Source organism: Pinus tabuliformis, chromosome 1_1 (genome assembly GCF_031772625.1).
Source record: "Pinus tabuliformis cultivar Carrire ecotype Pingquan chromosome 1_1, CPIR1, whole genome shotgun sequence".
Taxonomy (NCBI): domain Eukaryota; kingdom Viridiplantae; phylum Streptophyta; class Pinopsida; order Pinales; family Pinaceae; genus Pinus; species Pinus tabuliformis.
Genome location: NC_142297.1, coordinates 849,759,539 through 849,773,017, shown reverse-complemented (window position 1 = coordinate 849,773,017; position 13,479 = coordinate 849,759,539). Strand labels below are relative to the sequence as shown.

General features: G+C 31.5%; 1 protein-coding gene across 1 annotated transcript; it reads left to right on the top strand.

The window, feature by feature from the left end:
* The first annotated feature begins 6,494 nt into the window (after positions 1–6,494).
* LOC149216933 (subtilisin-like protease 4) lies at positions 6,495–6,953 on the top strand. The gene has a single exon (XM_089390085.1). It carries the CDS (start codon positions 6,495–6,497, stop codon positions 6,951–6,953), a length of 459 nt encoding a protein of 152 aa, XP_089246211.1.
* Positions 6,954–13,479: the final 6,526 nt, after the last annotated feature.

Here is a 13,479-nt window from a genome sequence, read left to right as displayed (position 1 = left end):
CATAATCACGACCCTTTTGTTGTACTTCATATCATTGTAGATGTGACTCAAGCTCCAAAAACTCAATCTTGTCTTGAACATTTGTAAATAGGTTCGTATGTTAGAGAGAGTGTCCTTTTTTATTATCATTATGTTATGAACAATGGAGATCATTAGAGAATTTAGTAACTCTAATACTCCCTCAAGTTTGGCCATTTTGTTAGAACACAAAGAAAACACTCGTAATCAATTTTGAGAAAAGGGTGTCAACTTCAATTGAAAATGCACCCACTTACAATGCAAGTTCAACAAGCAACCAATTTGAATCAATACTCAAGAACAACAGTAGAGGACAACACACATCTTGTTGAATACTATTTAATAACCATGAAGCAAACTCGAATCAATCTGATAGGTGCATGTATGACTCTCATGAAATGACAATGTTCATTAAAAAGTGAACTTGAGAAGCAGATTCATTAGATAGCTTAAGAATTGCAGATAACACCTTCCATTAAAATGGTTGGAATGAAAGGATAGTGGCGTGCTATCTTTCAAACTGCATGACATAGACTTCTCTGCGTGACAAAAAACAAGCGTATCTTCTGGGAAATGTACCTTTTGGGTTCAAATTTGATTTTGATTGTTGCAGTTGAATGCATTGCTCTCTAGGACTAGTTCTCCATCATGGACAATTCAACAATCAGAGCTTTCTTTTATAAATCAAAACATTGACAATCAAACTACTTTAGTGCAAATTTGGCAAGCTTGGAATCAATCTCTTAACTCTGAATCTCTCGCTTATTTGTCTGTCTTCAAAATATAAATATTTGAAATGTTCCTTCTCAAATCTAATCATACCTTTTAACTAGAATCTTAGAAAATCCAATAAAATTTTAGAGCATACATAATAATGTTCACAACTACATGAATGACCATTGTCATCTTTTCTTGAAAAGGAGTACTCTTTATGTAATATCCTGAACATTCCCATTGAATACCCGGGCGTTGTGACGCATCTTCCTTGTGAAAGCTTGAGTGATGCTAATGAAAATTCTTCCAATGTCCACAATTATGATAAAGGCTTGCAATGATGTATTGAACAAGAGATAGAAGATGTGGTTCTCATTCATGAAGTCCACACTTGAGTTGGAACCCTCTGGGTTGTTGATATCAACATCAGGGAAATTCAATCGAACTCAATCAGGACTTTGCATTGTCTCCAATACTCAGATTCAAATTTTCAGACATCTTCAAATTGTTGATGGGAAGATATTTTGGATAACACATAAATGTTTCTACCTTTAATGTTGAATAATTTTGACTTTCAATGGATTCGATGAAAAGAGAAGTGAAATTCTAGAATAACAGAGCATTTGGATACCTTCAAAGCACTAATTGAGCTTAGCCTTCCATTTTGCAACTTCATATTGGCATCCATGATAACATACCAGGTTTGAGAGAGAGAGCCCTAGATTGTGTATTGTCTTGAAAGGAAGAAAGTAAAGAAGTAGCCAAGTCCAGGGAAATTAATGGCCACACTAAACAATCCAAACACTTCAAAATGAAAAGAGAAAAAATCATGGGAACCAAAAATTCTCGATTGGTCGTGCTACCACCATGAAAAGACATTGATGACACCCAATTCCAATTGCAACTCCACACCACACTTGCATTGTGAGAGAAGGAGCCATGGTTTCAACACCAGTTGCAGAGATAGAAGTCGTAGGTTTTAGCATGATATGGCCAAATTGGTGGGCTACAGTATAGATCTTTTTATTTGAAAAATTCAACTAACAACAAATAGAAGGTGGGTCCTAAAAGTAGTTTTTTTAAATCATAGAGTGCTTTTACATCTCAAAAAATTAAATAAAAGAACAATACCAAAGTCGTTTGTCAAACTGGTTGTAAATATTCTTAGTGGATTTCTTGTTGGTATATGACTGTTGAAGGTAAAACGCTAGTTTATCTACTACAGATACCTAGGTATGAAGCCTCAGCTTGCACTCTTAGACATATATACACAACATATCGACTTGGCTAGAGGCGAGCGTGAGAGTAAATTTTTTTATTTTTCTAAACGAAGAGAAGATTGGCTTCTAGCATAGAAGCACAAGAAGATTCAATCCTCACATTTATAGAAATCAATGCTGCATTTTGTTGTATAAATTAAAGCTCATGATCCAACACCTTCTCGCTTCCATTGAGTATTCTACACAAGTAGAGGAAGAGGCAGCTCTAAAAGACAAACCTAGAAATGGTCCTGATTTTGTCAAACATGGCCATCGCTCTAACATGGCACCTGCACTCTGGTTATGAGTTCATTACTTGCTTCACCATTCTACAATGTCAGCAGTCCCACGATCTTTATATCATGTGTTTGCAAGAAATGCATTGCTCAAAATACATTTTATGAAACTTGTACATTTCATCATTATAGACATGCATTCCTTAATCAACCTTTTTATTAATAATATATCAACCCATCAAATTAACAATCATTGAAAAAGACACCAAGAATTACATAACATTGACAACCTTGCAACACATTGATCATCTCATTAAAATTCACAGTCAGGAGATTCTCTCACCAATTGTGATTCATTCACCGCTCCAATCCAGCCTTGCCACCTCTCTCTTAGTCTTCCACAAAGATACGGCTTGTGTAGAGACAGGAAGGGAGCATTGCAATGTTTGTAGAAGGCCACAAAACTAGTGACTCAAGTTATTCAATAGGGCAGATGTAGCACTACTTTGGTTCCACTAATAGAATTGAATTCAACTTTCATTATGAATATTGTACATATAAATACAACATAGAAATCGTCGGATTCACCTTCCAAGGTTTCTTGGACTTTAATAACTAATCACCATAACCCTAATGGATTAGGTGTCCAACAATGAAGAATGAGCACAGATCCCACTTTACTTACTTGAATAAATTGTATATTTCACTAACGACATTGGTTTTTTCTCACAAAGAGAAAAGGGCAAGGGGATTAAGGAGGCCAAGGCACACAAATTATTTGCCCAAGGCCTCCCACTAAGCAAAAGCCACACCCCCACTGGAGAGACGTTGGTTGTATTTTTATTTTTATAATTAAATTTTTAAAAATGATCAAAATACTAAATAATAGTAAAAAAATGTTTTTTTTAGCCGAGTATGCAAGAGATGTTGTAATGTCGTGTCAAGTCTTGTTGTGTAAACATTTTGACTTGGTGAAAATGCATAAAAAGTAAAATTAAAAAAAAATAAAAAGATTAATGTAAACATTTTAACTCGTCAAAATAAAATAAAAAAATCGATATATTAAAATAAAAATTCTACATTATTATTTTTTCTCAATTTTTCTTGGGTAGTTAAAATAAACTTCAAAAAAAAAAACTCTATATTAAAATAATAATTTTATGAGAACCCATGGTATTCATATGGAATATAGCCTATTTAAAGGGGGAATAAAACAAGCCTAGATGCATCATCTTGACTCTGGATCTACCAAGGGCTCAGGGGGATCAAATATGGAAATATCTTAAGATGCAAAAATATTTGATTCCTCTTTGCACTTGTTAAATCTGGAGTTAAGATGATCTAGATTGATTTTAGAAATTTTGTAAATTGTAAATTTTTATTTTATTGAGCCGAGAAGCTCATCTATAGCTAGTGTGAAGGTTATGTGTAAGTATGCTTGTCCCTCTTAAAATAAAATTAAAACATCCTATAAATAGAAAAGCAATGTGAGCTATAATAGAAAAGAAAAAACATATGCTATGCATATTTAATTAATTGTCCATATGAACTAATATAATTTCATGTAAAATAATCAGAAGTAAAAAAAATATGTGAATAAGATGTTTAAACCTTATACTTTTCAAAAATATTTTAACACTTGATATCAATTTATTACACATTATTTTTTGCAAGCTGAAATAAGTTTGCAAGTGAAGAAATTTGATCCTTCCAGTGCTCATACTACATTCATGGTTAAGATGGATCTATATTGGTAATATACAACATTTAAACATTCCAACCATTTTTAAAATATTTGCAAAATTTCTAACCAACTTAATTTAAAAAAAATCATATTCATAACGAATAAATGTGGTTGAAGCTTTTCATTTTTAACCCACCCTTTCAAATATCATTTTTTTAACTACACTGACCTCTTCCCAAAATAAATTGTGCGGAGAAAATATGAAAGCAGAGAAAATCCACCATGTCCTATGGAGAGCTCTCACCAATTCGATTATAGACTGTGGATGGGGGATCTTAGACACTCACAATTTTATTCTGGCATTAATCATAAAAAACCTCTGGAGGGCTATGACTAGGGATGACATATGGTCATATATTATTAGAAAGAAATACATGTTTGGACAACAATTTAATATTTGGATCAGAGGTGGAGTGAGAAGAAAAACATGATCATCATTCATTTGGAGATGCATGCACAATAATCTTCAATGATTGTTGACCTTTCTATGATGGGAAGTTAGGGATGGATCCAAAATTGAGATTAGATTGGATGCACTTTCGGGATTTGATGAAAATCATTCTCTTTTGACTCCTTTGATCACACTGCTTCATGAAAAAGATATATTCTATCTACAACATGCCCAACACAATCAATAGGTAAACAATCTAGGACAGACTTGAATGGAACATTTACATTTCCCAAATAAGTGTTGCAGGCATTTATCTCACTGAATAGACAAACATAATGATTTGGGTAGGAAATAAAAAAAAGGTACAACTGATGGTAAAAGAGATATATCATAAAATTCCAAGGAATGAAAAGGATTTCAAATACTGCTTATGGTTTCAAGAAGCTTGGAAATGGGGATTCCACAGAAACTTAAATGTTTTTGTTGGTTGGCAATTCATGACCTTACCTGAAAAAACCTGAAAAAAAAGGGGTTTTACTGGTATATGTTTGGTGTACTATCACGAAGAGGAAAATGTGGATCATATAATGCTCAGTTGTCCATTTGTTGTTGCGGTCTCGGAGGGGGTACTGGATGAAATTTTCATTGCACCCAATTGTCGTTCTGGATCAACTCTTAGTCACAATATTGCTCCTTACCTTTTTTCATTATATGGTCCATTTGGAGATCCTGGAATGTACTTATCTCTGACCATGAATTTGTTGTTGTTAGAGATGTTATAAAATCCATAGCCTATTTCACGGAATCTAGGATGAAATCGAATAGAAAGATCAGACTTCAGGACATTGGGTAGGTCTTCCCTATGGGGGTTTTTGATGGGGCTTGCTAGCACAAGGAATGTGGGTGCGAGGCCATCATTGTCTTGGAACCACTAAAATATTTCCATTTCTGGTGGGAGGGGGTCAAGGGACGAACAATAGGGTTGAAATCATTGCCTTATGGGTTGTCCTCAAAAGTGCAAAATGGTTCGGCCTTGAGGAAATTATGGTCTATGGGGAAGCGAAAGGCATCATCGACTTGGTTAAGGACTACACACTTTTTAATCCTCTCATCTTATCTAACTGAATGAGGAGAATCCGACATCTAGTAAGCACATTCCATCACATTGAATTTGGTCATATATAAAACCAGAACAAGATCGCGGATCTCCTATCAAAAAGAGGAATCACAAAGGCACCCGATAAAATTCAATATGCTACTTATGAACCGGGTGTAATGACAGAGGTGGATAATCATTCTTAGGAACTACTAGAAGAAAAGGGACACATAATCATAATCATTCTTAAGAGCTACTGGAAGAAAAGGGGCACATAATCATTCTTAGGAGCTATGGGAAGAAAAAGGACACATAATCATTCTTAAGAGCTACTAGAAGAAAAGGGACAGTTGGTTTTTTTGACAAAACTTTGCTATACTAATTTTTTTTGTCAAATGCTTTTTTCAAGGGCAATATGCTACTTGCAATGTAAGTTTTAAAAAGATGATTAAGGATAACTTAGACAATTATGTAACATATAGGAGCTATGGGAGAAATGATAAAAGTCTAGAGATCATCACATAAATATGTACTCTCGTTTTGTTTTATTAATGAAAAAAATAACGTTTTTTTCTTCCGAAAAAAAATGAAACCACGTAGAGGCAAACATCATCAAGAGAATAGGTGAATTCGCCCTCGTGCAGCCATTCATTTTGTTGGAACCGTATATAGAACCTCCCATGCACCGGCAGTCGCTTCGTTTTCGTCCCGACGCCCCACCACCATGAATCCCGAGATCCTCAAGCCCGACGTGGGAGGGGTATTTTTAAGTCGATTGTAGATTTTTTGAATATTCAGAAATCCGATGGACATGTACGGGGTCAATGTCCATCGATTTCCGAATATTTAAGAAATCCACAGTCGATTAATCTCACTTCATTCAGCCTCCAAACTGACAAGAGGAGAGTAAAATTCAATGGACAATGATGACGTCGCCACATGACTAGCGTAACCACATTATATAAACAGTCTAACCACATTATAAATTTTGACAATAATCCTATACAACCCGACGGCATTAATAAACCTTAAACTTATGCCGGCTCAAGAACCTTCACCCCAAGTGGAGCCCGGCAGCCATAAATGGGCGCTCATGACCACCGCTGACATCGTCGACAACCGGACATCGTCGACAACCGGAGAGGCCCCGATCATGGACACCGCCTGCGGCCGAGCTGCCGACATTTTCGCTACGGGCGCGGGGCACATCAATCCCAGCAGAGCAGCCGACCCGGGGCTGATCTATGACATCGACGTCCAGGATTACCTCGGCTATCTCTGCACTCTCCAATACACGAATTCTCAGATCCTCGTCATTGCCAACAAGAAAGTCAAATGCTCGAATTTCAGAAATTACACAGGCACCCTCAATTACCCATCCCTGACTGTCAATTTCAACCTTTCCGCATTTCGACATGGGCATCATGTGACATCGAAGCGATGGGTGACCAACGTTGGAACTGCTAGATCAAATCTACTTGGCTCGTTTGATTGATCCCAGAGGGGTTACAGTAAAAGTTCAGCCAACCAAATTGGAATTTACTGAACTCAACCAGAAGTTGGCCTAGACTGTAACATTCATAAACAAATTGACGAATGAAACATTAATGCCTCCGTTTTCCAGCGGCTCTGTGACGTGGGTTCACCATGGAAACGACCACGGTTCGATTCGCTACAGAGTCAGAAACCCCATAGCTGTCACTTAGTCTACGTAGCCTGCTAATGCGATCCGTTCAAGATCTAAACTGTACCTATAATATTATACTCGTCTGATAAATTTCTAAATGTACAGTAAACTGGGTTGTGGTATAATAATATTATAAATAAGTGACAGATTTTACATGATTTACCGTGAGTAATAGAAACTGAAAGCGTGCACGTTAGGTATATTGAGATGAAGACACGTTAGGTATATTGAGATGAAGACATGGATGACTTTTGTTCAAGGATCTTTTTTTAGGCGTGTACTCTACAGATTGTCATTTGCCACTGCAAGCCATTGAATTAATATGCTGTTCGAGCGTCAGGGCTTTCATGTTTGTACTTTATTTTTGGCCGCTGGCAATGTTTTTTTAGTAGAGTCGCCACTGACTCGCCAGTCTCTGTAAATTTACCGAATCCAATTGAAAGGGTACTTTGTGGGGAGATGTAGGCCATCAATAAGCACCCGGTAGTGGTACGTTGATCTTAATATGGAGCATATATGTCGCTTGATCTGAGATTTTCCTGAGATCGCCTGTCAGCTCTGTGCCGTGTATTAAAAGCATGTCATTGTCGTTGGAATATTTTAGTGTAAATTAATTTTAAATTTCAATTAGCTTTTTATTTTTAATTGAAAATTAATCTGTTATTAGAATTAAAACGAACTTGACCAAGAAATTGTATATTATTAAATAAATTTTTTATTTAATATAGTTCTTTTAAATATTTGTTCCATCTGAAATGATACGATCTCCTATGGATCTACTACCTATGGACCTACTCTGTGTTAGCTCCTTTGTTTAATACAAAAAGTACATATCTCTATCACTCTGTGTTAGCTCCTTTGTTTAATACAAAAAGTACATATCTCTATCAGGATGTTGAAATTTTATATCTATATATATATATAATTAAATTAAATTAAGTTTAGAATTAATATTAAAATAATTATAATTTTTTAGGAAAAAATAAAATTATAAATATTTAAGTGAATTGTATAATCATTTTATGTTTAATATATATTTCAATTTTTTGGATTATTTTTATAAATTAATATTACTGTATAAATATTAAAAAAATGATAGCTTGAAGGTATGTCTCTAAAGAGAAATTGGATATCTTTTTATGTATATTTGGAATAATTTTTTTTAATTATTATTATTATTATTATTATTATTTAGATATAAAATTAATATAAATTAGTATTTATTGATATACTATTTATTTTGGTATGAGATGAGATATAGAAAGCTAATGAATATTTTACGAATTATATCACTAAGAAATCTATAAACAATGCACTTATTATCAATTTATTTATATCCAAAGAAATTTTTTTATTAGAATTTAAATATAATTTAAATATATTTATTTTTTGATTTATTAATTAAAAATAATAATCAAAGATATTAATGTTGATAGAGGTGACAAATCTTATTTATTGTTTATTTTGGAAATCTATTTTGAAATATGCATTTCATAATTTAAATTGAATTACTAATAATTATTAAGAGAATTATAAAGATTTATTCTCTCTTGAATATTTATGGAATATTTTTAGTAGTAATAAGGATAGAGATTTGAGATTTAACTCAAAAATAATCATGTCTTTTTTGTTTTTTCAATTTAATTAAAAAAAATATGTTTAGAAGAAAAAGATATAGTCCAAAACTATCATTTAAACTCTTATTACTTTTATTTTTACTATGTTTTTCCGGTTAAATATTTTTTTAAATGCAAATATGTTAATCTCTTTTTTTAATAATTCTTTTTTATAAATAATAATAATAATAGTTTAAAATAAAGTTATAATTTAGTTTATTTTTATGATTTTCTTGAATTTTGCTAATATAAAATATATCACAAAGTAAGTAATTTGATGTTTATTGATGTTTATCTAATTTTATTAGTCATTTAATTTGTATAATTGCAATAATTATAATTTAGAAATAAAACAATAGTGAAAAGAACCATCATCAATACAATAATAAATATGAATTTTTATCACCTTTATTTTATTAAAACCACACCATTAATAATAAAATAGTAAGTGACTCTTGCAATCCAATTTCCTAAATTTTCAAAAAAATCATCTTCACATCTATAACAATAAAATCATATATACATTCAAATAATATCTAATCTTCATTTCATATATATATATATATATATATATAGATATATATATATAATTTTACTTTTAAACTTTACCATATGAACTAAACAATTCTATATATATATATATATATATATATATATAATTTTACTTTTAAACTTTACCATATGAACTAAAAATAGAAAAAATTATATAAATAAATTCTCAATTATTTTCTTTAATCAAATTATAAAATAAAAGCATTCAAACAAACAAAAATGAAAAATAAAATAAATAAAAATATAAAATACAATCATTCAAATTCAAACTAAAACTAAAAATATAAACATAAATATAAAATAAAAAAATTAAAGCTATAAATATAAAATAAAATAAAATAAAACAAAACAAAACAAAACAAAACAAAACAGTTAAAACATCAACATAAAAAGGGAAATCATCTAAATCCTTAGCATTTAACTTAATCAACAAAATCATCTAAATCCTGAGCATTTAACTTAATCTCATCGCTTTCTATAATATTATGTAATGTTAAATTAACTCTCGATTATTTTTTTATTTTTGCTAATTCAAATGTAATGTAAAATAGACTCTTCGCTATTTTATTATTTGGATTTAACTTAATCTCATCACTTTCTATAATGTTACTTAATGTTAAATTAACTCTTGATTATTTTTTTATTTTTGCTAATTCAAATATAATTGACTCTTCATTATTTTATTATTTTTTGCTCATCCAAATGGAAACTGTTAGAAGTTTTTTATAAATTTTAATAGTTTAAAATATATATTTTAATATAAAAATGGTTTTTATTTAAAATAATATTTGAATATTTAAATTTTACAAATTATATAATTAATTTAATTTTTTATTTTTTATTTTAATATATTTAATTTTTACAAATTATATAATTAAAACTTATTATTTTTTATTTTAATATATTTAATTTTTACAAATTATATAATTAAAACTTATCATTCTAAAAAAAATCCATATAAAATTAAAAAATAAATAAATAATTCTAATACATTTGATTTTTACAAATTATATAATTAAAAATTACCATTCCAAAAATCCATATCACATTTTAAACCAAAACATTTAACATTAAACTGTGTTACTCGAATTCAATTTTAAACCAAAACATTTAACATTAAATTATGTTATTCAAATTCAATTAACCAATATACTTAACAGTTGTATTCAAATCCAGTTCAACTCAACTTACCAATATCATCAGCACTGTTATTCATATCCATGTATCAGATATATTTGTGATGTATAAGAACAGTTCAACTCAACTTACCAATATCATCAGCAATGCTATTCATATCCAAGTATCAGATATATTCGTGATGTATAAGAATCATGGATGCTGTTTTTCATATCCAAGTATCAGCTATATTCGTGATGTATAAGAATCATGGATGAAAACAGCAGAGCATTATATGTTTATCTAAATAGTAAATTTATATGATGGTAGGAGTGTTTAAATTTTATTTTTGATAATAGATATGAACTCAGCATTATAAAAAAATTATAATATATAATAGATATATCAGCGTTGTATAAGAATCGTGGATGAAAACAGCAAAGTCATTATATGTTTATTTAGATCATAGTTACCAAGTTCGAATTCGAATTCGAATTTGAATTCGATTCGATACGATAAAAATTCGAACGAAAAAAATTCAATTTGCAAAAAATTCGATAATAGACATCATAAAAATAGTTTTTTTTATTAAATTTTTCTCAATTTATTTTGAATTATGAATATTTTTTATTAATTTTAAATAATATAACAATCTTAGAAATAAAATTATCTAAAAAATTTACTATTCATTTTTTCTCTCCAAAACATCAATCCCTCCATAAATAAAACCTAATTACTTAAAATTAAGTTTCGGTTTCCAAGATTGAAAAGAAAAAAAAAAATTCTAATATCAATTTTACCTTCTATTTTGTTCTGTCTTTTTAACTTTTTATTTTTCTTCTTTATATATGCCAACTCTACTTATTTCTATTCATAGAATCTTATAACAGTGAAAGAATAAGCTACTTTCACTTATTTTCTGTTTTTTTCCTAAATTGAAAATTGAAAAAACAGATTTTTCTTAATTTCACTGATATTTTCCATTTTTGTTTTCTCTATCCGAGCAAGGGAAATTAGAAATGTTCTCTAATAGTTGGAAATACTACTACGAGGCTCACCTAATACCAAGCCCATCCACGTCACTTCTATTATTTGGGAGAAGAAACCAATCACTGAACCGAACCGAATTTAACCGTATTAATCACCGAACCGAATCGAACTGCCGAATATTCGAATTTTTCAAGCCGATTCGGCCGAATTTGGTAACTATGATTTAGATAGCAAATTACATAATGATATCCAGTTCAACTCAACTTACCAATATCATCAGTACTGTTATTCATATCCAGGTATCAGATATATTAGTGATATATAAGAATCATGGATGAAAACAGCAGGGTCATTATATGTTTATCTAAATAACAAATGTTTAAATCTTGTTTTTATAGTAAAAATACATTCAACACCATTAAAAAAAAACCTAAAACCTCCCTAAAATCATCAAACTTTACCCAACAATATCAAAAATTCTATTAGACAAATTTTCAAACAAATTTACCTTAGACTACTGAATTTAGTTCAATCAATCACAAACTAAGGAATCTCAGCCACTCACTCATTTATTCCAATGCATTCATTTCACTCATTCCAAAGTTTGACCTCTTTCCGTCCTCCTCTTCACAGTAATTGACATTACAGTCCGTTGATCATTTAATTCACTTTCATCATTCAATGTCACGCACGGGAAGTTGATCTCTAACCTTCACGTGCCTTCTCTCGAGTCTCTTCTCGATCGACAGATATATGACAGTCCTTGTCATATATTCGATCGTCTGCTGATCACCGCAGATTCACAGATAATATCCACCATCATCACGAGCTTACTCTCGCTCTGTTTAATACGTATCCGGATCGTGAATCCCGATACATTCGAATGTTTGCCATGATCACGAGCTTAGTCTCACTCTATTTAATACTTAACCTTCCATTATCATTACGACAGCAAGAGATTCAAATTTTCAATGGAGCCTAATCCTCTAACTCTCCAACTGACATAAGTTCGGACTGAAATAAGTTAATGACTTAAGGAAATGGTTACGTGACTATTTACTAGAATTTGTTTATATAATTTATTTTTTTGCAATTTTTATCGAGTAGAGTATGTCTCTGGTTATGGGATTATCTAATAGAATTGGTTTATATGAATTTTTTTCACAGTTTTTTATATGATTTTTTTTCAAATTTTTACCGAATAAAGTATGTGTCTGGAGATTTAAACCCAAAAACGCAATATACTCGTTAGACTCACAACGGTAATGATCACTGGCTGGCAATTTCAACCTGTCTGCACATGGGCATCATCTGAGATCGAAGCGATGGATGACCAATGTTGTAACTGTGAGAGCGATCTAAATGGCTCGTATGATGGACCCCACAGGGGTTAGAGTAAAGGTGCAGCCAACCAAATCTGAATTTACTAAACTCAACCAGAATCTGGCCTACACTGTAACATTCATAAACAAATTGAAGAATGAAACCTTAATGCCTCCGTTTTTCCAGGGGTTCTGTGACGTGGGTTCGCCATGGAAACGACCGCGGTTCGATTCGCTACAGTCAGAAGCCACATAGCTGCCACTTGGTTTACGTAGCCTGCCAATGCGGTCCATTCGAGATCTAAATTGTACCGATAATATTATCCTCTTCTGATAAATTTGCACACTGTACAGTTAACTGGATTGTGGTGTAATATTATAAGGATAAATAAGTTATAGATTTTTCATGATTTGCCGTGAGTAATAGAGAATGAAAGCCTGCACGTTATATTGAGATGAAAACGTGAATGTCTTCTGTTCCACTGCAAAAGGATCTTTTTTTAGACTTGTACTCCACAGATTGTCATTTCCTCCTGCGGGCGATTGAATTAATATGCTGTTCGAGAGTCAAGGCTTTCATGTTCGTACTAGCGTCGTGATAGTCTGTCTAAGCATACGGCATCCAGTTAAAACGGTACTTTGTAGAGAGATTCGTAATCTAGGCACTCAGTAGTGGTATATTGATGTTAATATGGAGCATATATGTCGTTTGATGTGAGATTTCCCTGAGCTCGCCTG